The sequence below is a fragment of the Aethalodelphis obliquidens genome, unplaced genomic scaffold (genome assembly GCF_003676395.1).
Source record: "Aethalodelphis obliquidens isolate GAN/ISIS:26980383/991018 unplaced genomic scaffold, ASM367639v1 scaffold57, whole genome shotgun sequence".
Classification (NCBI taxonomy): Eukaryota; Metazoa; Chordata; class Mammalia; order Artiodactyla; family Delphinidae; genus Aethalodelphis; species Aethalodelphis obliquidens.
In genome coordinates, this window is record NW_020838001.1 from 1035390 (window position 1) to 1059283 (window position 23894).

The 23894-nt window shown below is 66.4% G+C and overlaps 2 protein-coding genes across 2 annotated transcripts in view; both read right to left on the reverse strand.

Annotated features, from left to right (window-relative positions):
• COL9A3 (collagen type IX alpha 3 chain) overlaps nt 1-13453 on the reverse strand; it is a 20923-nt gene extending 7470 nt beyond the window's left edge. The window contains exons 1-25 of the mRNA XM_027086628.1: nt 13376-13453; nt 12814-12882; nt 11559-11626; nt 11208-11301; nt 10907-10978; nt 10227-10280; nt 9069-9104; nt 8813-8836; nt 8543-8596; nt 7877-7930; nt 7424-7465; nt 6268-6324; nt 5808-5861; nt 5139-5192; nt 4891-4944; nt 4403-4456; nt 4006-4059; nt 3176-3229; nt 2187-2240; nt 2038-2091; nt 1808-1852; nt 1610-1663; nt 1476-1529; nt 928-981; nt 751-822 (exon numbers count right to left, since the gene is read on the reverse strand). Of these exons, the coding sequence (XP_026942429.1) occupies nt 751-822; nt 928-981; nt 1476-1529; nt 1610-1663; nt 1808-1852; nt 2038-2091; nt 2187-2240; nt 3176-3229; nt 4006-4059; nt 4403-4456; nt 4891-4944; nt 5139-5192; nt 5808-5861; nt 6268-6324; nt 7424-7465; nt 7877-7930; nt 8543-8596; nt 8813-8836; nt 9069-9104; nt 10227-10280; nt 10907-10978; nt 11208-11301; nt 11559-11626; nt 12814-12882; nt 13376-13453 (1413 nt within the window). The remainder of the gene's footprint in view (nt 1-750; nt 823-927; nt 982-1475; nt 1530-1609; nt 1664-1807; nt 1853-2037; nt 2092-2186; nt 2241-3175; nt 3230-4005; nt 4060-4402; nt 4457-4890; nt 4945-5138; nt 5193-5807; nt 5862-6267; nt 6325-7423; nt 7466-7876; nt 7931-8542; nt 8597-8812; nt 8837-9068; nt 9105-10226; nt 10281-10906; nt 10979-11207; nt 11302-11558; nt 11627-12813; nt 12883-13375) is intronic.
• Nucleotides 13454-15772: 2319 nt separating this feature from the next.
• Nucleotides 15773-23128, reverse strand: OGFR (opioid growth factor receptor). Its single transcript, XM_027086778.1, has 7 exons — nt 22820-23128; nt 21051-21119; nt 20330-20408; nt 19389-19467; nt 18570-18636; nt 17784-17932; nt 15773-17097 (listed from the first exon to the last, which is right to left on the reverse strand). Exons 1-7 carry the CDS (start codon nt 23111-23113, stop codon nt 16104-16106), a joined length of 1731 nt encoding a protein of 576 aa, XP_026942579.1. The 5' UTR covers nt 23114-23128; the 3' UTR covers nt 15773-16103.
• Nucleotides 23129-23894: the final 766 nt, after the last annotated feature.

Genomic DNA, 23894 nt, shown 5'->3' on the forward strand with positions numbered 1-23894 from the left:
GGGGATCACCTTCCCGGGGGGCTGCGGGATTGGGGATCACCTTCCCGGGGGGCTGCGGGATTGGGGCCTGTCTGGGAACTGCCACAATCACCCCTAAAATGCTAAAATAAAAACTGTCCATCGGCACAGATGGCAGCGCGAGGAAGAACCCGCCCAAAGGGTCCAGAGAGGGAAACTTCCCTGTGACCTCAAAGTGCAGGCGAGGGTGACCGGGGTGGCAGGGGATACAGTAACCGGCCCCTCGCCCCCACGGGGACGGGCGCAGTGTCCAGGGCCTCTCTCTCTACCTCTTGGAGGCCCTGGTCCCCTTGGCATGCCCCTGACCCCTGGCATTTCTGGCCTGAAGGCTGAGGAAGGGCCCACTGTCCCAGCCCCAGGCCGTGGTTTCTGTGGCCCACCAAGCCCGGGATGAAGGGGCGCCAGAGATGGCAGCTCCTGGGTCCTGTCACTGCCAGCAGGTGGACGGACGGCCAAGGAAGGCACCTGAGGTTCCCCTGGGACCTGGTGTAGCGCGGCTAGGCCGGAGCCCAGACACAGCCCACAGCCTCCTCCCGGGGCCCCCGGTCACCCAGACTGGGGCCCTCTGTGTCCCAAATATCATGGGACAATAGGGACACCCACAGTGCCCGACTACTGCGCACCCATGGTGTGAGGTGCCTCTGGGGGCTGCTGACGTGGCGCCGCTGTGTGTCCCGTGGGACTGTGGGTGGGGTGCAGGAGCAGGACACCCCTGCTAGGACAGCCACTTACCCGGTCGCCCATGCCGCCTCGGAGGCCTTGGGGGCCAGGCAGGCCAGGGTCTCCCATGCTGCCCTTCCGGCCCTACAGACAAGGACGCAGCGCGTCAGCACCCACAGGGAGCCCAGTGGAGGCCCCTCCCCAGCCCGGCTGGCCCACCTGGGCTCCCTGGGCGCAGACCTCACCCACCTGGAAACCGCGGACACCAGGGGCTCCGGGGGGGCCTTGCGGGCCCAGAGCCCCCTGAAAGACAGACAGAGAGTGTGAATCCAGCTCCGCCTCCCCCGCAGGGGCTGGGCAGACACAGGAGCTGGTCCCCAGCCATCTGGCCCAGTTACTGGGGAAAGAGGTGGGAGGGATCCTGGGGGGCAGCTGGGGGTCGCAGAGGTCAGGCATGCCCTCGGGCCCCGTGCGTCAGTCGGACTTGGCGTGGGGCACCGATGCCGATGTCTTCCTTATCTTGGTCTATGGTGGGGCTGAGAGGCGGGGTGCTTCCACCACACCTCCCAGGCCCCAGGTGGGTGCTCCCTCGGCTGGCTGGGTGCTGGGACTTTGCTTCCTCAGCACAGAGGTCTCAAGGACAGGACAGCTCGAGCCTGGCCACCACCGTGTCCCAGCTTTCACAGGCTCAGCCCCTTCATGCACCCAGAATGCCACCGCAGCCCACACAGAAAAGGGGGCCCCTCGGCTGTGGCTCCAGGCCCACCCCCACCCCAGGCTTCATTCCCCCGACTCACCGCTGAGCCCCTGTGGCCAGCCTCGCCACGCTCCCCGGGCACGCCAACGTCTCCCTACACTCGGGGAGGGGGACAGAGGGTGTCAGCGGGGTCCGCGCACACTTGGGTTGGGGGTGAGGGCTGCAGATACTCACGGGGACACCGGGCTCTCCTGAGGGGCCAGCCTCGCCCAGCTCTCCAGCTCTGCCCTGCAGGGGAGGGGGGAGCCCTGCGTGAGCTCCGCCCACATCCCTCTGCCCAGGATCCAGGCTGCGGCCTACCCGCTTCCCCCTTTCCCCCTCCCCCTCCCCTCCCCTCCCCGCTCCCCTCCCCAGAAGAAAGAAGCCACCTACCGGTTCTCCTTTCTCACCCTTGGACCCTGCTCGTCCAGGGAGACCCTGCAGGTCAGAGGTCAGAGGTCAGCATACAAGACCAGAGGCAGAGCACCCCCCAAGGGTGAGGGGCTCCTGCAGCCTCCCCGGCCTTGATGCACAGCCCCCTGCAGGCGCCCCCACTCAGGAACCCACGGGAGGAGACCACTGGCATTGTCCCTGGGGCCATGGCAGGAGCCCCATGCACTCACCGGCAGCCCATTGGGACCCTTCTCTCCCGGGGCACCATTGCGACCAGCTTCTCCCTGTGGGAGTTTGGGGGGACATGGGGTGCTGAGGCCCTGGAGGCTGAACTCCCTGCAGACCCCTCCTCCCCTGCAGAGCGCCAGCCAGTACCAACCTTCTCGCCATCGAGTCCCAGCACACCGTCCCGGCCATCCTTGCCCGGCATGCCCTGGGGACAGCGGATGGCGTGAGGCCCAGTGGGCAATCAGCCTGGTCACCCTCCAGGTCACGCCCGCCAGCCCCTCCCTTCCCCGGCCCCCCCCTTCCCCAGCCCCCTGCACTAGGTCTGCCCTCCTGGGCGCAGGGGGCAGGTAGTAACCTGTGCTGCCCTCCGATCGCACAGATGAGGGCGGTGAGGATGCACCCAGACCACACGCTGCCCCCCGCGTCCCGCGTCCGCCCAGACTCTTCATGCGCCCCAGGGAAGTTCTGCTGTGCCCACTTTACGGACGGGGAAACTGAGGCTTGGGAGCCAGGATTTGGGCTCAGGCCTGCCGAATCCTAGAGGCGTGACTAATTTTGGAATCTCAGACACAGCCGTGTGCTGGGAAGGTGCCAGGAGAGCAGCTGGGGTCCCTCCCTCCCCTCCTTCAGCCTCCCACTGCCAGGCTGTGCTACCCCAGGTGGCCTCCCAGGGGCCCATCCTCTAGGGCCAGGATGGGGAGGGGGCCAGGAGGAAGTGGGGGTCTGGGCTGGGTATGGGCACATAGCAGGGATGAGGGGGCACAGGTGGGGAGGGCCAGTACTCAGGACCCTCAGAATGCCCCCCACCTGTGCCACCCAGTCCCCCACCACCCTCACGTGCCCCTGGAATGCAGATGAGCTCAGCCCGAGACCCTCTACCTCTGTGTGGTCTAGACGGCAAAAGATTCTGTGGCCTCCGGCAAAACGCAAGTGTGCGGGCCCTTCACCCACAAATTAGGCATTTCCAGAAGGCGACAGCAGAGCGAAACAAGGGAGGGCCAGTGGCCCTGCAGCTGGCCCAAGTATAGCCCAGGGCCGTGGGAGGAGAATGACTCTCCCGGGGAAGCAGGTGCAAAGGGCAGGGAGCAAGGGGCCGGCAGAGCCCCCTCCGCCCCTATGCTGGCATCCACGGGCACTCACCGGCTCTCCGACCAGCCCGGACATGCCAGGGACGCCTTTAGGACCAGGCCTGCCCTGAAAGACAGGCAAGGGACCGCAGTTAGGCCCATCGGGACTGCTCCTTCCAGATACCTCACTAGGTCCAGGGGAGGGGGGCGGGGGAGGTAGGCCCGGGAGCCTTAGACGCGCCGTGCGCCCCACTTTCTAGGTGTTGAGCTTGGGCCGGGGACAGCTGTGTAGGCCGGGTCCGACCCCCAGGGGAAAAGGCCCGTCACCCCGGGAGCTGAGGGTCCCGTGGATGCGGCAGCATCACATGGCCGCCTCCTGGACCTCCGGCCGCTAGGCTCAGGCGGGGGGAAGATGGGATGGTTCAGAGACGGTCACTTCATTCCGTGAGATGCTGAATTATCTCTCGGCTTCACTTATGTTCTGCTCAACCCGAGAGTCGTTGGCTCTGTTACTGCATCTCACAGCTGGGCATCCTCGGCCCAAGGTCAGGCCCCACCGCCCGGGGCCTCTTGACGGATGTCAGGGGCCAGGGTGCGCACTCAGAAGCGTGGTCCTCCGGACCCTGCCCTGCTGCTCCGGAGAGGGGTTGCCGAGGTGACAGTAGCTTCAAGGAGCCACGGGGGCAACAAGGCCGGGGGACTCCTGGGGGAGCTGCCTGGGCAGGGGGAGGGCTGGGACCCCCAGGCCCAGCTTGGCACTGTCCAGCGGCTCCCCCCCACCCGCAGGAGAGGGCAGCTGCCCCTCGCCTCCCTGGACTTACCGTCCATCCCCCACCACCCACCCGCCCTGTGGATCAGGTTCTCCCAAGGAAGGACCCAGAGAACACAGGCTCTCTCACTTACGAGGTCGCCCTTGGGGCCGCGCAACCCCTCTGGGCCCCTCTCGCCTCTGTCACCCTGCAATGACAAGGGGGGACAGGGAGAGAGTTAACTCAAGAAGGTGGGAGAGCAGGGTGACGATGCTGAGGGTCACAGAGGTCAGAGGGACACTCACCACACCTCACCTCATGTCTGGAAAGAGAGAACGCAAATCTCCCACGAAGGACGGGCTGACTCTGGACTCGCCCCCTCCCCCCCAGGTGTGTCCGCTGGTACCTGCCCAGGTGTGCCACATGTGATTCCCCCCAGGTGTGCCCACGGGATGGGCAGCCCAGTGGGGCTGGGGGAGGCGTCAGAGTGAGCAAGAGAGAAGAGAGCCTGGGCCTGCACGGGACCACCCCCCACCCCCAGACACACGTACCACTTTCCCAGGGGCTCCTGGGATCCCGGGGGGCCCTCGGAATCCGATGGGACCCTGTGGAGGAGAAGGGGCACCTGAGCCTCTCCTCTGAAGCCTGGGCAGCATCCCCCAGCACCCGGCTCCATCTGAAGAGGCCCGCCGGGAGCCCCCTCCCAAGCCCCCCAGCAGGCCCCTCCCCCATCATCCCCCCAGTGGTCCCCAAGCCCCTCCCCCTCCCACATTTGCCAAGGCCTCCCCTGCTGTCCCGTTTGCCTCTCCCATTCCCTTTGGGCCCAAGCCACAAAAGCCTTCACAGGCCCCGGTTTTGGGAAACATCCAGTGAGTGGAGGCCCAGAGGGCTGCGGTCACACAGGCCACCTGTGGCCACTGGTGAGGACCCACGCTCAAGGGGCCCATCTAACGTCTGGAGGTGGCCCCCAGCCACCTCTTGACCTCGGGCTGGCCCACAGCCCCTCAAGGGCCAGGCAGCGGGGGGCTGGTGGACTTACCCGGTCCCCGGGGGGTCCTAGTGGCCCTGGAAACCCTTGTAGGCCCCGTGGACCCTGCAGGGAGAGAGCTGGAGCTGCAGGGCCTGGGCCGGCAGCCCCCGGGACCGCACACCTCCCAGGAGCTGCTGAAGGGCTCTGGTATATTCCCCAAAACCCTGCCTCAGGACCCGCACCCGATTCCCGTCCTGGGAGTTGGTGGACTGTCCCCACCCCACATCCTCACCTGTCCAACACCTCCCCTTACTCACCTGCAGCCCCACGGTGCCTGGGATGCCAGGGGGCCCGGGGGGGCCGGGGTCACCCTGCAGGACAGGTGGGTGGCGTCAGCCCCGAGCTCTCCCCCACCTCTCCGAGCCCACGGCCCCACCCCGCTGCCAGAGCCCTTGCCGTGCGGGGCGTCGCCCCACTTCAGAGCTGAGCCCCCAAGGCCCAGAGGGGTGGCCCCGTCTCCTCCCCCGCCCTCCCCAGACACCTCCTCCTGGCGGCGGCCAGCCCCTCTGCTGCTCACACGGCAGTCTGGCGGCTCGCGCCACGCTAGAGGGCACCCAGCCTCGCCCGCAGCCTGTGGGTGAGGATGCCCAGATGCCCTCCAGGGCAGTGGCAGGGACTACTGGGGGCCACTCCGGGCTGAGGCCCACCTTCTCCAGCCCGCAGCGGGCCTGCCCAAGCTCAGGGAGCTTCCGTGTGAGGCCAGGTGTTGCGGGCTCTGTGCAGAGACCCTGCCCCAAATCACCCGCCTCTAAGAGCCAGGCCCCGAGGGGAGGCGTGCACAGAAGCTGCTCCGTCAGAGGGCACCGAGATGCAGCCAGCACGTCCTCACACACCCCCAGCCCTGCCCGAGACCCAGCCCCCACGTCCCCAAGTGCCTGTGCCTCCCAGCCACCCCCGGGCGCCACCCAGCCGCCAGCCGCCTTCACCTTCTCGCCATCCTTGCCGACTTCTCCTTGCTCCCCTTTGTAGCCGGTGGGTCCCTGAAAGACAGCGGCGGGTGGACGGTACAGACCCCACAAGCGGCCCTGAGCCAGTTAAGGCCTGCCTGGCCCACCGGCCCAGCTGGGGAACAGAGGCCCGGTTGGGAGGAGAAGGGCTGGGCCAGGGAAGGGGGCTGGGGGCCTGAGGCCAGCCTTCCCCCATGCCCTCTCTCAATGCCCCCCCCAGTCCCCAGCGGGTCACCGCAGTGAAGGGGGACAGGGACAGAGCGAGGTCCCCCAGCAGGGCAGGGGCCAGCCCGACTTGCTGCCCGCAACAATCCTGTAACCAGGGCAGGCTTTCTGGACGCCCACCTCCCCCCGGACCTCCGCCCACACGGGGGCCCCGCCGCCTCCTAGGGGTGTGAAGGTGAGCTGGGGTCTGAGTCAACCCTCAGTGGCCGCTCACCTTGAACCCTGGCATTCCTGGGGGCCCCGGTGGGCCTGGCGGGCAGATGGCCGGGCACTGTTGGGAAACAGAATGGTCAGACCCCTCCCAGTAAACCTGGGGCAGTGCAGAGGTCAGAACCCAGGGGCCCGGAGATGGGCCATTTGGGGTGGGTGAAGGGGAGCTCGGGCCACATGGGGGCCTCCTGGGGAGCCCAGACAGGGCCTCATTCAGGGCCACCGTGGGGCGCGGTGAGGGGCCGCAGAGCCAGAGCGTGGCCGCCGGCCCCTCATAGCCGGCTCCGATGTCTCAGCCCCAGTGCAGGTTCAAAGCAGCTATTCAGCGTCATGGCCGCCGGCTGCACAAAGGGGCCTTTATCATGCGCCCGGCTCTGCAGCCAGCTCTGCTCGGGGGTCCCCTCGGCGCCAGAGGTGCCTCAGGGAGGGACACGTGGTCCTCGGGCACAGGCCGCATGCTCCACACCTGGGGGCTCGGCGAGCCCGGGGCGGCATGGGGGTGTCTGGATCATTCCACAGCTGCTCTGGCACAGAGCCAGTGCTATCCACCTCCCCCAGCTGTCCTCCTCTTTCCAGAGGACCCCCAAACCCTCCCTCAGAACTCCAACCGTCAAGCACTCGGGACACGGGCTGGGGAGAGAAGGGCAGCAGGGGCCCCAGTGGGCAAACGGGCTGGGCCAGGCTCTCCCTTTAATAACTTCCAGCCGCTCCGAGGAGGAGGCCGGGTGCTGGCCTGGCCCACGAACAGCTGTGCAAACGAAGCCCACAGGCCCCAGGCCTCCAAAGTCACCGTTTTCTTCTGACGGGAGACACAGCTCAGCAACCAAAAGCGGGTCCCGGACTCCGGGCTGGAAGCTTTTGTGACGGGGAGACCTCCCGTCCGCGCCCCCAGCGCAGCCACGCTCTCCGCGCCGAGGGGCGGGGCGGGGCGACACGTGATTCTGCTTAAATTGACTTCAGTTCGTGCGGCCGCGCATGCCGGGGTAGACCGGTGAGGCGGGGAGGGGCAGCTCGGGGGAACTGTACCCAAAGCTGGTGCCACCGGCACTGAACCCGTCCCTAGGGGCCCCCGTCCCTGCCTCCCTGTGCTCTCCAGACGGGCCCCTCCCACCAAGACAGGCACCCCGACAAAGGGCTTCACAAAGACAGCACATGCCCACCTGAAGGTCAGTAACGCCTTCGGGAAGGACCCCTGGGCGACCCTGGAACAGAGAGACGCCAGTTTTGACGTGGCCCCCCCTTCCCTCCCCCCACCCACTCAAGACCTCCTGGGGACTCAGGGGCCCTTCATCCCCCCGTGGCCAGTGCCAGGTACTGCTGGTCCCCCCCCTTGCAGGGCATGTGACAATGACAGAAACCACCTGCCCTTGGGGCGGGGTGGCCACCAGGCCTGAGCCTCACTAGCCCTGGGTCAGCTGAGGCACACGGATCCGGCCTGGACTTGGCTCACGTCTGGGGTGTGGCCAGGACTCTCGACGTGGACATGGGAGCTGGGGCTGGGGGCACGGGGGGCCTGAGGACGGGCACCCTGGGGACAGGAAGGCAAGCCCACCAAGCAGTCGTCATGCCTGGGACTCCTCCTGAGAGGCTCTAGAACCCCGCCCAGTACTCACAGGGGGGCCGGGAGGTCCCGGGGGGCCAGGGAGGCCTGGAAGTCCAGAGGGTCCCTGTGGGGGGGATGATGGCTTAGACGGAGCAGGGCCAGCCCCGACCTGAGTGAGGGGCCCCGCGACTTCCAGAGAGAAGATGCCCCTATGGGGGCACCCCCAGTGCTGCCGTGCTGGCCCGCCCCAGCCCTGCGCGTCCTGAGGTCTGCGCTGCCCTGTCCTGGGTGTCAGCCACGAAGGCCCACCAAGAAAGAGGGCGAGGGGGGCTTCCCTGGCGCAGTGGTTAAGACTCCGCCTGCCAATGCAGGGGACACGGGTTCAAACCCTGGTCCGGGAAGATCCCACATGCCGCGGAGCAACAAAGCCTGTGCGCCACAACTACTGGGCCTGTGCGCCTAGAGCCTGTGCTCTGCAACAAGAGAAGCCACTGCAGCCAGAAGCCCGCACACCGCAACGAAGAGTAGCCCCCGCTCCCCGCAACTAGAGAAAGGCCGCGCGCAGCAACGAAGACCCAATGCAGCCAGAAATAAATAAATAAATTTTAAAAAAGAAAGAGGGCGAGGGGGAGGGAGAGGAGGGGCACAGGGAGGCGGTGACAGGGGAGGGAAAAGGGAAGGAAAGCGGGGAGGCCCCCCCCATGGTTGCATTTGGGGAGTCCTGGCAGACACTCACCGGGGGACCCCGGAGGCCAATTCCGCCTGGGACGCCGCTCACCCCTGCCTCTCCCTGGGGGAGGTAAGAAGTGAGAGATGGGGGTCTGCACCCAAGGAGCTCTGAGGATCCCCGGGGAGTCCAGACCAGGCTCCCATATCCCTACACAGGGCCAGCCTGCCCTCTCCCCCCTGCCCCAGTCCTGGTCTGGGACTTGGTCGCCATGTTGGCTCGGGGTGTGGCGGGCATGCTCGGGGGTGGGGGGGGGGCACGAGGGTTATCAGTACTCACGGGGGGTCCAGGGAGGCCTTTGCCCTGCAATGCCAAGCACGGGGTCAGAGCTTGCTTGGGACGGGAGGAGGTCGCCCAGCACCCACCCCGTCCCCCTGAGCTGTCAGGTGAGTTGCTGGGGATGAGAAGGCACAGCCCAGATAGCACCCAGGCCCCCAGCCCAGGGACCAACCCCCAGGAGAAGCTGCAGAGGGGCAGCACACGTGGCATTTTGGGGCCCCTCAAACTCCCACCAGGAGGAGAAGACAGTACTCACCCCCAGCCCAGGTGGCCCTGGGGGTCCCAGACTTCCCTGCGGAACGAAAGGGGGCATCAGGGGTGGGCTGGGCCCAGGCACCGTCACCTATGTTTGCAAACCTGTCCCCTTCCCTCTCAAGTCCATCTCCCCTGAGGAGGGGGTTCTTGTTTTATAGAAGACCGACAGGGGGTCGGGGGGACCTCTGATGTCCCAGGGACCTGGGACTGGTCCTTTACCAGCAGTCCTGAGGAAAAGCCTCCTACTGCAGGCCACCAGGAAGGCACATGCCAGGTGTGACCTGAGCCACACAGCATAGCCTGATGCCCGGCTCCTCCAGGAAGCCCTCCGGACTCCTTGGTCCACAGTAGGAAGCCCCAAACCTCCAGCAGCTGGTGGCCTGCCCGTCCGCCCAGCACCCTCCTGGTCCTCTTGCTGCCTTGCACCCCAAGGATGGGGCCCTTGTTCAGGAGGCCCTTCCCCTCCTGTGCCCCAGGCTCCCCGCAGAAAGCCTGGAGCTAGTCCCCCCTCCTCCCTTCCCCCACTTTCCCCCACTCCCCCAACGTCCTTGGAAACATCAAAGCAGCCACTCTCTTCCTTGTTTCCCACTCAGAACACTCCTACAGCCCAGTTCCCAAAGGCAGGGCTGCGTCCTGGCGCCCTGCCCCATCACAGCCCCCCTGCCCTCTGCACCCCCGGGCTGGGGGACAGTCGCTTCTCGAGGGGGACAGGGAGGGAGTTGCCGGTGTCAGCTTTGCACTTGGAGCCACGAGAGGAGTTGGTTGGTCAGAAAGGGGGTTTTGGTGAACAATGGTCAGACTCGGGGGACAGGCTGGGTGACCGTGGGCCCCTAGGGTGGGCACAGAGAGAGGGGCAGCAGCTCACCAGAGGAGGAGGAGGGCATGTGGGGCCGCTCACGCCCCAACCATACCAGCCCCCGCAGCACGGTCTGAGGGCTGGGACAGCTCTGACCAGAGGGGGCGGGGGGGCACTCATCACCCTGTGTCCTCATGCCCTCCAACCCCCTTCCACCCCACGGCAGGGGCGGGGCCCAGCCAGTGCAGTCACAGCAGCTGCCCTCAGAACCCACAGCCTGTGGACAGCTGGTGCTCAGCCTGGCTGCCCCTGGCTGGGACCTCGCCCCTGAGCTGAAGCCACTGGACGCGGTGCCTGCCTTACCCGTTCTCCGGGGGCGCCCTTGGGTCCAGGGGGTCCATCGTGCCCGGTCAGACCCTGGGGAGGGAGGTGGAAGGAGGGATGGAGGGGTCACATGGGAAGGACGTGCCCTCTCGGGGAAGAAGCAGGTGTGGGCTCCGCCCTAACTAAAGCCGGTTGAGAGAGGCCAGAAAGACCCTTGGGCCGGGCACCTTCCCCTCTGGCCCCACCCACCACCCACCTGGTGGGAAGCCAGCGGCTGGAGCACCTGCCGGAGTGGGCAAGCCCAACGGGCAGGAGAGTTCCCCTCTGACATCCCCTCCAGTGTGTGCGAAGCCCCCAGGCCTGGGGCCAGGCCTTAAGCTCCCGAGGAGCCCCTGACGCAGGCACCCTGGGGCTCGGAGGGGTCTGGATAATGGGCCTTTGTTCCCAGAGAAGCCAGAGCTGGCGGGACTTTCACCTCGCCTGTGCGCTGGCGCTGGCGTCTGGCAGACGGGGCCAGACACTAACAGGCATGGGATGAAGGCCAAGGGACCCTGCCGGGGGACATCCGGAGACACTCTTGGGCCTGGCTTTCCTGCTTGAGCTGGCCCAGTTGGAAAACAGCAATTAAATCTGACTCCTGGGCGCTGGGATGGAACCCGTCCAGGCTGGGAGGGGAGTGGGGGGCTCGTGGGAGGAGAAGGAGGGGCCGGCACACTCACATCCACACCAGGCAGTCCCGGCATCCCGGCTTCTCCTGGTTTCCCTGGCTTCCCCGGGGCCCCTTTCGGTCCCTGTGGAGGGAGAGGACAGAGGTGTGAGCGAACCTCCAGCCAGAGCCTTGGCCTTGACCAAGGAGAAGAGTGTCCTCCAGCGGGGCATGACCTAGCAGCCCTGGATGGGCCCCTCTTCACTAGAGCCCCAGCCCTCCTGCTGCCCTGCCCTCCCCTTGCTGGCCCCAGGAGGCCTTACCCCTCCAGCTGCCCCTCTCCCCTCCTTCGGTCACATCTGGAGGACACTCACCCAGACGCTTTGGCCTCCCCAGCTAAGGGCCAGTGGGCCCCTCTGTGGGCCCCTCCATGAGCCCGGGACCCTCAAGTCCAGGGCCTGAACGGCTCTAGGACGGCTCACTTGTGGGACCTCTGGCGGGCTGGATGTGCAGGTCTGTACGGACCTCTTCCCTGACCTGCCGGCACTTGCCCGGAGACTCACTGGGTCCCACCCACACCCCTCCCACCTCTTCCCGCTCTGCCCCTGCTCCAAGGCCGCCCTATGGCAACCCGGGGCCCAGCATGGTGGGAAGGGGTGTCAATGACCCCCCTGCTCTAGGCCCACCCGTCCCCTCCAGACTAGAAGGAGGCCTCCTCCCCCCACCTCCCCCCACACCCCGCAGCCAGGACACTCACCAAGGGCCCAGGCAGCCCTGGAGGACCAACTTCTCCCTGCAGAGAGGGAGACGCCCACACGTGACCAAGGGTCCTCTGGAAGCTCCGCCCAGGGGAGCAGAGCTGGGCCCCAGAGGAGGCCCCAGGAGGCAGGATGGAGCCCCTCACCCCATCATCCACACCTGTAGGCACCTCCCCTCTAGGGCCAGGTGCAGAGGCAGGTGGTGGGGAGAGGGGTGAGCTGGACAGACTGGGGATTTGAGCCCACTTTGAGGGCACAGGGACACCCCAGGAACGGTGGGAGGCGTCATGAAGCCCCACCTCTCCGCCTGCCTGAGAAACTCCAGAAACCCGGTCGGAGGTGGCAGCCTCCAGACACACGGAGGACCGGGAAGGCACCCTGGCACCCTCTCCACCCTGACGGCCACTGGCTCTGACATCTTTCACCCGAGGCTTTCAGGCCAGGCTTTAAGTGGAAACGTCCCCAGAGGGAACGACTGGGGAGCCCTGGGGCGCCAAGTGCCCAGCCCCACCAGGAGGGGAGGCCACCTGGGTCCAGGGCCCAATACAGCCACACTGAGCGACGGCCCTGCGGGTGGGGTGGCGGGAGGGAGACTCAGGACCATCAAGGGCCAGGCAGGGCCCTGGGGACCCAGAAGGAGGCAGGTTCTACCCAGGGAACAATACTGGTGAGGAGGGGCCTGGAGGGCCCTGACTCTCACGGACGTGGCTGAGTCGGAGGCTCTCAGCCCGCCGGGTCCTGGGGGCAGCCTTCAGGGTCTCATCTGCCTCCCACAGAGCTTCGGCCACGCCTAGGCGGGGGCGCCCTTGGAGGAGGCCACTTCCGGGGCAGAGCCAAGCCCCAGCCCCGTCCAAGGCTGGCTCCAGCCTCTAGTAGCCGCCAGCGAGACCCACCCAGAGGGACAGCCTTTAACCCCAGAAACGAGGAGTGCAGACCCCTCTGGGGACCCAGAGACACACACCCAGTGCCCACACCTCCAGCCCCAAGAGCACCATGGAGCCACCCGCCCCCGTCCTGGGGAGGCAGTCCCCGGGGGGTCCACCCCCGAGAAGGAACAAGGATCATCTTTGTCCCGTTTCACTCCCCACAGGGGCGCTGGCTCATCGCCCCAGCCCTGGGAGGTGCAGTTAGCTTTCTCTCCATCAGGACTGGGGCTCAGGGAGGTTGGGGCGGCAGCGAGAACCCCGCAGAAGCTCCCCGCCATCCCCGCCCACACACTCACATCAATGCCGTCCTTGCCTGGCTTCCCAGGTGGTCCTCGGGGGCCGGGGGGGCCTCGAGGTCCCACTTTCTGAAATGGAGAAATGTCATCAGGCAGCTGCATCCCCACCCTCTCCCACTGGCGGGGGGGGGGTCCCCCCTGGTTGGAGGAGAGCTAGGGCCTGTCCAGGGCCTTGGCAGTGTCCCCTGCCACCTCGCCTGGGCAGGAGGGGCTGCGTCGGGGCTGAGCCCCGCAAGCAACAAAGGCCACATTGTATCTCTCTGGTGGAGACACAGCGCTGGCACCGGACCCTGCCTGGTGAGGAGGGGCAGGCCCTGCGCGCATCTCCGAGGTGTCCTGGCGTCCGTGGAGGCTAGCCGGGGGATGGCGAGGAAGCTATGGGGCGACAGGACTGTGCCCGCTGTCCCCGGGGCCCCGGGCTCCCCGGCTCCCTCGCTGCCCCCGGGGGTGAGGCGGGGAGCTTATCCCCTGGCTGTGCTGCTCAACGCAGACCTCAGAGCCACGGACCCCCACCCCAGCCGCCTTCCAAGGCGAACCCAGCGCACCGGGGTCCCGCGCTCACCTGCGCCCCGGTCACGGTCACGGTGGCGGCCAGCAGCTGCCCAAGCAGGAGCAGGGCCAGAGCGGGGGCTCCGGCCATGGCTGCACACACGCTCTGAGCGGAGCCGGCGGGGTGGCAGCGGCCTGAGCTCGGCTCGGCGGGCGGGGCTGCCGGTGGGCTGGACGCCAGTTCCCGCCCCACTGGCCCTCACACAAGCCCCCCATTCAGCTGGGCCCACCTGGGTGGGCGGGGGCTTCTGCGCTGCCCCGCGCCTCCCTGCCGAGACAGTCGGGGAAGAAAAGAAACCCAGTGGCGTTTTTTTGGCCAGCCTCTGAGTTAAAATTACCCTGGGACTGGTGAGGTACACACATGCACCTTTTAGCAAGCAAGAAAGAGGCTCTTTTCTCCCCTTGGTCCTCGACCAGGGTGTGGAGAGGGAGAATCCCACGTTGAAGGGCTCCTTTGGAGAAGGGGCAGTCCTGTCAGCGGGGTGGGTGAGTCCCATACTCCTCCCCAGGGTCCGGAGAGGGACCCAGGCTGCCCAAGGCCCAGGAAGACCCCCAGAGAGGGTGAACACGCCTGTGCCAGGGGTGAGACAGGGCCCACCACGGCCCCGGTTCCCACTCCGGGGCCCTGCCGTGGGCAGAAGAGACTCTAGGGCCATGCCTGCTAGGCTGGAACGCTGCCCACAGGGCCCTCTCCCCAAACTTTAACTGTACTGAGTGGTCCATTCACGTGAACCAGCAGTGGCAAAGGCCGGACTCTCACCCGGCCCCGCCCCCGAGAGCCAAGCGGGGGGCCCTGCAGAGAGGAAGGAAGGCCCACCGTGGTCCTGAGGCCCGAGCAGGAGCCCTGAGGCGGGCGTGGGCCGTTCCCGTTTCTCACAAGCCTTGGCAGCCCAGCGGTTGCCAGATTGGGCACGCTCTGCTTCACCCCGGGAGCGCATGGGGACAGCGGGGTAAAGGGCAGCCCCCGGGGACACTCAGACATCCAGGTCACCTGCAGAGCCACTGACTGCCCGGAATCCCAGCCCCGCCTCAGGCGTCTGAGGCTTTAGGATTCCCTGGGAAACGCTGCTTTCGGATGAGCTTCGTTTCTGCAGGTGAGAGCTCAGAACTTTTGAGATGACGGGAATTAGCCCAGGAGGGAATTAGATGACGGGAATTAGCCCAGGAGGGAGCATGCAGCTAAAACCTCCCCTCCCTGTTGGGTTCAGCTGTGGGCTGCTCGTCAGGCTTGGCCACACCCTCCAAAGGGAGGGTGGATTCTATCAGGAAGGGCCAAGAGGATCCCCCGAGTTCCAGCCTTCCCGCCAAGTCAGAGTCATCTCAGGACATCCTCAGAGATGCAGTGCGGGGCTGGGTGTAGGGCACGCAGCTTCACCCCACCCCTACCTCCAAGGCACCTCCCGCCCGGAGCCCTCTCCTTCCTGCGCTGCCGGGCCAGACTCAGAGGAAGCCTGGCTGGGAAGCGGCTGGAACCCCCCCTCCCGCCCCCGCCCTTACAAACTCACTCCCAGCTCTGTGCAGACCCTCCCACCTGCTGCCCGGAAACACCCTCCCCCTGGAGAGCGGCCCCTGCCTCGAACCCAGATAGCCACGGTGGCCTGGGGAGAGGCCACGAGGCTGGCCTCACGTCCACCGGTCAGTCCGGTGTCACTGCCCACCTGTTCTGGGCCATCACTCTCCCCGAAGTTTGCGGGTCAGGTGGGCCCGAGCTGCCTGCCCTCCCGTTCCCAGGCCCCACTGCTGGCACAGACATCCGGCCCCCAAGGACTGCTCCAATGGGGTCCACTTCTCACTTCACGCCCCAAGCTTCTCCACCTGAACCTGAGCCCCATAACGGTCTGGACGAGGACCTGATGACACTATGTCCCACCCCCACCCCAGCGAGTGACTTCCAGTTTGTCTATCCCCCTCCCCACAGGACAGGAGCTGTGGGGAGAGCATGAAAAGGGGACCCAGGTCCCAGCCCCTAACTCCCTCCCCCTCCCCCGCCCCGGCCAGGTGTGACCTCCATCACTTCCGAGTCTCCTCGTCCTTGGTGCTGATGTAGAAAGGAAGGGAGTGGTCCTGGCACAGGGGACAAAGCCAGGTTGAGGGGGAGCATGCCCTGCGGGGTGGGGGCTGCTGAGGGAGGGAGTCACTCCGTTCCCAGGCTGGTCCCTGCGTGGAGGACCGATGGGGTGAGGGGCAGCTGTGGCCGCCAGGGAGGGGACAGAGGGGAGCCGAGGGACCAGCTGCCCAGCCCCAGCGGCTCTGGGGTCAGGGTGCCCAGGAGGCCTGCACCACTGCTGCAGCCCAGGCACTCCCACGGGCAAAGCGGTACCACAGCCAGGCCACGCGCACCCAGGGGTGTCCAGCCCCCAGCCCCTCCCCTGCCCCGGCCACCACAGGGCCACCGTCCACGCCCAAACACTCAAAAGTCAGATGAGTTTATTCAGAAAAGGCCTCTGCACCAGACTAGGAAAATGAGCCCCCCTCCCACACCCCCAGCCCATGAGGAGCCAGGTTACAAAGGTGGGGGCCGGGCAGCGGTACAGGACGAAAGAGGCGGGAAGTGAGGTCGAGGTAAGAAGGATGCTAAAGCCTTGGCCTTCCCCAAGGGCGGGACCTGCCCTTCCAGCAGTTGCAGTAGTGGCTGCAGTGACCAGCAGGGAGAGGCCCGCAGAGCTGGGCGCGGAGAACAGCTGGCGACATGGCTCCCAGGCCTGCGGCGGGGCGGGGCAGGGCCCCGGGCGTCCCCTTCCCTAGGGCTCTCCGGGCTCGACAGAGGGTCCTGCCTCCGTGGGCTCTGCCCTGTCATCCACCTCGGGTCCTGCGGTGGCTGGGCTCCCGGGGGCACCCTGCTCCGGCCCTGCCGGGCCACCTGCTTCTTCTTTGACCCCATTTTCACCCTCTTCAGCCACTGGGCGCCCTGACGGGGCAGGGGGCTGGGCGGCGGCCAGCGTCACGGTACCATCCCTGGCACCCTGCTCCGTCTTCCTGCGCTTCCTCACGTCGTCAGCCACCTTGGCCTCCAGGGGCTGGGGGCGGGGCTGCTCGGCCTCCTCCGGGGCTTGGCTGCCCACTTCCTGGGTCTCCGCCCCGAGGCTGCCCTGGCTGAGGGCACAGCCCTCCAAGTTCAGGGCGATCTTCTCCACCTCCGAGGCGCTCGGGCCCGGCTCCCCTGGGGCCTGCGCCCGCAGATTCGCCTCCAACTTCCTCTTCTTCCTCTCCTTGGGGTTTGGAGACTCTGGCCCCTGCTCGTCGCCGGCCTCATCTCCCTGGTCCTTCTCCGAGGCTCCAGCTTCCTGGGGCCCTGTGCCAGGAGGCTGGGGACCCTTGGCCACCGGGTCCCCCTCTTCATCCCTCCCTGGTCCGCAGGTCTGCCCCTGGGCTGCGGCCTCAAGGAGGGGCTCCCCAGGGCTCTCCTCCCCGTTGGCCTGCCTTGGGTGGGCCGGCCGGGGCGAGCAGGGAGGAGAGCACGGCCTGAACTTCTGCAGCTTGTCGTGGGGCCCCCAGACGAACCTGCAGCGGGGCCGGAAGTGCTCCCAGGCGAAGTACAGCAGCTCACGGCGCTGGTGCCGGCACCGCACAGTGAACACAAAGTAATCCAGGGCGCTCTGCCGCACGCCCGGCAGCTGCCGGCGCACCAGCGTCTCCTCCAGGAAGAAGCGGGCCAGGGGGGCCTGGTAGTGCTCCAGGCCCAGCTCCCCCAGCGACTTCAGGATGCGGGTGATGCGGAGGTTGTTGTGGCTGTGCCTGGAGGGGACAGGGGGCGCTGGCAGGGCTACGCGGGGCTGGGCGGCGCTCGGCCAAAGCCCACCCTTCCCTCCCCCGCCACCCCGAGAGCCTGATGTCCACCAGCAGAGACACTCCGGCCCACAGGCCAGTCTCTGTCCCCACCTGCTCCCCCTGCAGGGCCCCGGTCCCTGAGAAGACGGCCCGTGAGCCTGGACCATGTAGGTGAGGGACTGTGATGCACCCTCTAGAAGGGTGACTGTCCCCTGGGTCCCATGGAACACCCACCCCCACCTCAGCTGAAGAGGACCAGGTGGGGACCCTCCAGAGGCGGGGCCTCAGTTACCCATGGGCGAGGGTGGTTGTACCATCAGCAGAGTCATGCTCTGTGCCTCCCCCAAGCCCAGCGCTTCCCAAGGCAGGAGAGGGGAGTGCGCCTGCCACCCCCAGCGGGTGCGAGGCTCAGGGACGCTGTGATGGTGATGGAGCTCCCATGCGCACGTGGGCGGGGGGCACAGCCACGAAGCTTGTGGACTCACGCGGCTTTCTTTCGTGCTCACACCCCTATCAGGTGGGGTCCACCCCCGCTCTGCAGGCAAGGAGGATGCCCAGAGCCTCAGGCACCGGCCCCGCAGGCCTCGTCCCCAGCCTGAGACCGGCTGTGCAGCCCCCCGAGCTGCTGGGCCCGGGCTGAGCGGCACCCTCACCAGCTGAGGTTCTGGAAGCGCTTCTGGTAGTTCTGCGCTCGGCACACGCGGCCCGTGTCTCGGTCCTTGAGCTGGATGCCGAAGAAGCCCAGCATGAGCTCGTAGGCCTGGACCAACCGCTTCCTGGCCTCCGTGGAGCTTTTAAACGCCTGCAAAACGCCCCCCGAGAGCAGCAGGGAGCTCAGGGTGGCGCCAGTGCAGTGTGGGGCCGCACGCCGCCCTCGGTCCCCGATTCATCCCGGGGCTTCGGCTCAGACCCTTAGGGTGAAGCGTCAGGGCGCAGAAGCCCAGGGATGCTCTCTTCACTCTGAGCTGCCGCAGGGTCTCTCTGAGGCCTGAGGCGCTGCTGTAGCCCCAGGGGGAACTCCCTGACCTGAGAGGGGACCTAAGGGACTCCAGGGCTGGACGCGGGGCAGCAAGCACCCCCCCGTCTCCTCGGTGCACCTGCCTGGCCTCTCTCGCGGGCTCCTTGGCTCCTGGAGCCCCCTCCCGATCGCCCAGGGCATCCCCAATCCAGCCCAAGCCAGGGCTGACCAGGGCAGAGCCCGGGCGCTCTGACTCTGCTCGTGGCCCCTGCCCGGACCCCTGGATGTGAGCGATCCTCACCGTCGGATTTCTCTGGAAGCCCGCAAGGAGCACTGAGGGCAGAGGCGAGGACCACTTGGGAGGGAAGATAGTTACACAGCGGGGGGAGGGGCTCCTCTAGCTCCTGCACCTCCAGCAGCTCCGGAAGGGCCCGTGAACCCCTGTGGCCAGCCAGGCCCCTCCCCGGGCCTTTAGACTCACCTCGACCTCTTGCAGCGTGAGGGGCTTGGCGTGACAGTTCACTCCCGGCTCCCGCAGGGGAAACAGCCTGTGAAGGAGGAGATGGCACAGGCCCCGGCAGTGGCAGACGCGGGCCACCAGCCACCTGGCACGCGTTGGCTGGGCAGCCTGGGGCGGCTCTCCGCTTGCCTCCGGGGGCTGGCGGGACCACACGTGCCACAGGTTCTCACCAGTCAGTAAAGCCAAGGGGCAAGGGTGGGAGAGCTCCAGGGAGGGTGCCCAGGATGAGGGCCCAGGACAGACCCACCTACAGAAGTCCCAGCTTGCCCACTCAGCAGCAAGGGCACCTGCCAGCCGCCCCCCGGGAAGCCCTCCATTCCTTTTCATTTTCACGTTCTTCTGTTCCTCCCATCATTAATGCTGTAGAATTATTCCCCGGGGAACCCTGCGCCCCGGGTTGGCCCCCTGCAAGCTGTCCTTAAAGGACACTGCGTTTGTGGGGCAGCATCCGGGGGCACCTCAAGGCACTGTTAGAACCCGCCCCCGCAGCACAGGGGCTCCGCGGACAGGCTCGGGACAGGCTCATGGGGCCTCCAGTCCGCTGGTTTGCTGCTCTTCCCGTCCCCATGAGCGGCAGAGGCTGTTTACAGCTGGAGAACCCGGGAGAACCCAGACTGCAGGACCCGGTCTCCCCTGCCCCGCCAGCAGTGCCGGGCACTGGGCCCTGAGGGCAGTGCGCTGTGCCTGGGAGAGGCGGAGCCAGGCTCCGGCCTGGGGGGTGCCTCAGGCCTCTCCTCCGGAGCCCCGCCCTGCAAGCTCAGCCCCGCCCTGCCCACTCACCACTGGATGTAGGAGTGATTATCCTCCAGGAGGCCGTACTCTTCCTTCCAGTTCTGAAGAATGTCTTCAATGAAACAGCCTGGGAGCCCCACGGGGACAAGTCAGCCAGGGCCCCGAAAGCCCCTTCCCCCACTGCCCTCCGCTCCTTTCGTGAGGACCTCGGGGCCTGGCAGCTTCAGGCTGTGCACATCTCGTGTGATTTTAACCCTACTTTGGCCGACTGCCACTCTGCCACCTGGAAAGCGGACCCTCATTGCTGATGGAGAGCAGACCTGAGTGGCAGGCCCCATCCGGGAAGGACACGTGGTCCCAAACCTGCGCCTGTCTTTGCAGCAGGGGGTCCTCGCCATAGCCCACAAAGCACAGGCTGCTGGCCGGAATTCTGCCCTCAGACAGAACCTGCAGCCTGGGCTCCCGCAAGGCAGCCCGTTTCTGCAAAGGGCCAGGAGGGGAACAGCTGAGGCCGCCGGCCTGTGCTGTGGCGGGAAAGCAGCCTCAGACAGCGCGTAAGTGCAGAAGCAGGGCTGGTTCCAAGGAGACCTCACTGTGGACACTGAGATCTGAATCTCACATGGTCTTCACATCTCACAAAATGCTATTATATCTTAAATCTTCCCCAACCATTTAAAACCGTAAAAACTGTTCTTTCCCGTTAGTTTACATATGCTGCTTTCCCACTATAGAGGGAGAGTCGGGTAGTCGGACAGAGACGGTGCGGCCTGCAAAGCCACCAGCATTCCTTGCCTGGCCCTTCGGAGCACGTGGGCCAGTGGATCCAGGCCAAGGGTTGGGGACCTGGCAGCCCCTCGGCAGCTTCCAGGGGGCCCCGTGGGGCTATCTGAAAGCCACGTGTCCAAACCAGGTCCCAGCAGACCAGACAGGCAGAGGGGAGAAGGGGGCCCCCCAAGGCTGGAGCTGTCAGCAGCTGAGCAGGTACACACCGTTAGGCAGGAACCGAATCTCGTTTTTGTAGAAACTCAGGTTGGGCATGTCACCACTGGCATCTCCTTCCACCAAATCCTGAGGAGCCAGAGAAAGGTGCCAGACAGGACATCACCAAAACAGGCCGCCTCCAAGGGCCCCTCACGCTGAAGCGTTCCTGGGATGGGTGGGAGGGATCGGGTGTCTGCTCTTGGCCCCTGAACCTCCAGGCATCCGGAAGGCTGGTGAAGACCCCGAGTGCCAAGCCTGCGCCCTCCACCCCGAAGGTGAGGACGAGCCTCCACACTTGGGGGACAGCAGCCACCTCTGACCACCAGCGACGACCTTCCCCCCACCAACGCGGGCCAGGGCTGGGAGGTCCCCTTCATCTGCACCCCAAAGACAGCCCAAGGATCGCCCGAGACTCTTGGGTGCAGACAGCCAGGGCTGAGGGAAAGGAGGCTGTGAGACGGGCTAGCGGTGCCGGGCCTCCTGTGGACGAGCTGCCGGCTGGCGCCGTCACGTGTTTTAAAGGTAAGGGCACTGAGATGGGAGTTAGGGCGCCGTGCTGTCACCCCATGATTAGGGGAAGAAGCAGCAGGCCCAGCTGGGGTGTCCGGCAGGACGTGGGACATTGTCTGAGAAGGGCTGGTGGGACACTGTCCAGCTGGCCTTCTCCGGGAGGAGGATTTGGTCCTGGGTGGGCTGCAGGGGGCAAGGGCGCTGCAGGCAGCTACCTACCGGGTAGTGGTGCCGGTACCTGCGTGTGTCCCACGCTGCTCGCCAGTTTCGGGACCCTGTCACCTTGAGCTGGGAAGAGAAGAGATTGGATGAGACCCCTCCCCACTCCTCAAGGTGGCCAGCAAGCAGGACCCACCCCACGGAGCCCCCATCCTGGTGACGGCAGCGAGGACCTGGGCTGTCAGCAAAATCAGAGGGGGTCGGAGTAGCTGGAGTGAGGCTGGCCCCCTGCCGCTCGCTCCAGCCCTCAGGAACCCCAGGCCAATGTGCACTCTTGGGGTGGAGCCCCCCTAATTCTAGTTTCACTTTCTCCTCCCATGTTTGCTGGCTACCCTGCTTGGATCACACCCCAGGACCTCGCCCTGGGAACCCCGCCTTTCCCAGCACTTCCTCCTTGCGCTGTGCTCTAAGTTGTCACCTAAGGGGCTGTGTCCCTAAGGGCACTGGCCTTGCCAGGAGGGGCCCCAGATGCTTCCCATGGTGGGCTTCTTAGCCAGATGCCAGTGTGGCCAATGGACAGCGGATGAAACTGAAACTCAGCAGAAGCTGGCCCCGCCCCTCCATCAGTTTCCATTTGTCTGCCCATGGAGCTATGGTGGTGACAGTGTCCTCTCACCTACGCTGCACCATGCCCGGTGGGCATCTGCCTGGGGAAAGAGCCAGATTCCTGCCCTGTGACTCCTGTGACCTGTGACCCTGACCACTGCCCAGCCGACCTCCCTGAAACACTAGAGAAGTGCTGAGGCCGCCGGCCTTCCAGCCAGGCCCAGGAGCCCCTTGGGGTCCCTCTCGCTGACTGACCAGTCCAAGACACAGAGGGAAACCTGAAAACCAGAGCTCTCATCTGCTACAGGGAGAATCCATCCCCGACACCACACAGGCTGGAATTCAAGACTCCCTAGACATGGTGCCAGGACGCCCTCATCCCAAAGTGAGGGGGACACATGGTGACAGCTACCACTTGGGGCCTTCCCTCTTACCCAGAACCCCAGCTGCACCCACTCCGGGAATGTAACACCCGGCGAGTGCTAGCAAGTAACCGCTGGTAATGATGAGTTACCATGGTTATGACAAGTAACCAGTGGTGACAACGAGTAACCGGTGGGCACAGCCGGCCACCCTGGCGCAGGCACACCACACACATGTAGCCTGTAAGGCCACCTCCAAGACGACGTGGGGTCAGCCCCAGCCCGAGTGGGTGGGTGCTGTGCCCAGTGAGGATCATGGGGGTGGGGCAGGCTGGGGGCTCTGGGCCTGAGGGAAGCTGGAGTCCTGGACGGTGGGGCAGGGTGAGGTGAGCCCCGAGGGGCGCCGGGTGGAGGAGGAGCTCCGGGAGGCCGAGGGGAGCAGTGGGGGTGGCCAGCACTGAGGGCTGGGGCCTCGTTAGAGGACAGAGCCAGGGCCTGAGGCTGGGGTAGGACAGAGGGGAGTCCAGGATGTGCGGGGCCACCCCATTGAAGAGGTGTCCTTACGCAGATCTGGTCCTGGGGACAGGGGTCTGAGGGTGGCCCTGGATTCCCTGCAAGGTGCCCTGGTGCGGGGGCGGATCTCAGGGTGCCCTGGGGATCACGATGGGGGAGGAGGACAGGGCCGGGAAGAGGGCAACCGTTGGAGATGGGGAGCCGGGCCCCAAGCCGGGTCTCCGGGAGGGGCCTCCACACTCGGCCCCGGGGCCGGGGGGGCAACGATTTTCCAGGAGCCGGGCCTTGCCCCCTATTCCAACGCGGCCTCCCCAGGGGCGCCGGGTCCCCAGCGCGCGGGGGCGGCACCTGGAACGCGCTGGGCCGCGCGTCCGCCTCGGCCTCCACGTCCCCCGGAGCGCCGGCCTCGCCATCCTCGTCGGCTCCGGCCCTCGGGCCCTCGCCGTCCTCCTCCTCGTCCTCCTCCCAGGTCGAGTCGCAGTCCGAGTCCTCCATACTCCAGCGGCGGCGGGACCCGCTCCGGCGGAAGCGAAAGTGATAGAGGGAGGAAGCGCGGGGGCGTGCCGGGGGGCGTGCCAGGGGGCGTGCCGGGGGCGGGCCCGGGGCTGCCGACTCCGTCCGCCCCGCCCGGAGGAGGCCCATCCCCAGGAGGACCCCTGAAGGATGTCCCCCTGGAGGAGGCCCATCACCCCGAGAAGGCTCCTCCGGAAAACGCTCACCCCCTTCCCCCGTGAGGTTGCCCCCCACATGCCCACCTTGGTGATTTCTCCCTGGAGAGGCCCCCTGGAGGATGCTCCCCGCGGACACCCCCTCAGGATCCTCCCAGAATATCCCTTCCCCCTGGGAAAACGTCCCTCCCAAAGATGTTTCCCTGGAGGATGCTTGCCTCCCCAGCCCACCAACCTGAGAAGTCTCTCTTCCACTGTCCGGGAATGTTCCCCTCCACCCTGAGATCCCCACCCTGGAGATCTTTTTCTTGGAGGATGCTTACCTCCTAGAAGTCCAGAACCATCCCCTGGAAGAAGCCCCACCCCCACGTCCTCCTCAGAAGAATGTAGCCCAGGATGCCCTCTCCTCTGAGGATGTTTCCAGAGGGTCCCTGTCCCCCAGAGCACCCCCCAGAATGTCCCTTCCCCTCCAGAACATTCCCCCTGGAGGATACCTCTCTCCACCATGGTGCCCCCTCAGGATGACCTGAGGCAGGATGTCCCCCGAAGGGTGGCCCCCTGGAGGTTGTCCACAGCAGATGTCCCCCACCCTGTACGAATTTGTGGAGGATGTCCCCCCGCAAGGATGCCCCCAGGAGGACACCCCCTGGAAGCTGTCCCCCAGGTGTCCCCCCAGGATGCCCTCCAGGTGTCGGCTGGGGCAGCAGTCTCATCAGATTTCCTTTGGGGACTGAACTGCTTTCAAGCCCCCTCAG

What these genes read in the sequence shown, in the direction of transcription:
- OGFR (XM_027086778.1), bottom strand. Translation starts at nt 23,113, where the DNA reads ATGGGCCTCCTCCGGGCGGGGCGGACGGAGTCGGCAGCCCCGGGCCCG. An exon ending in GGTACCGGCACCACTACCCG is followed by an intron (nt 20,409 to 21,050) that starts GTAGGTAGCTGC and finishes CTGGCTCCTCAG; the next exon opens with GATTTGGTGGAAGGAGATGC. An exon ending in CGCTTCCAGAACCTCAGCTG is followed by an intron (nt 17,098 to 17,783) that starts GTGAGGGTGCCG and finishes TGTCCCCTCCAG; the next exon opens with GCACAGCCACAACAACCTCC.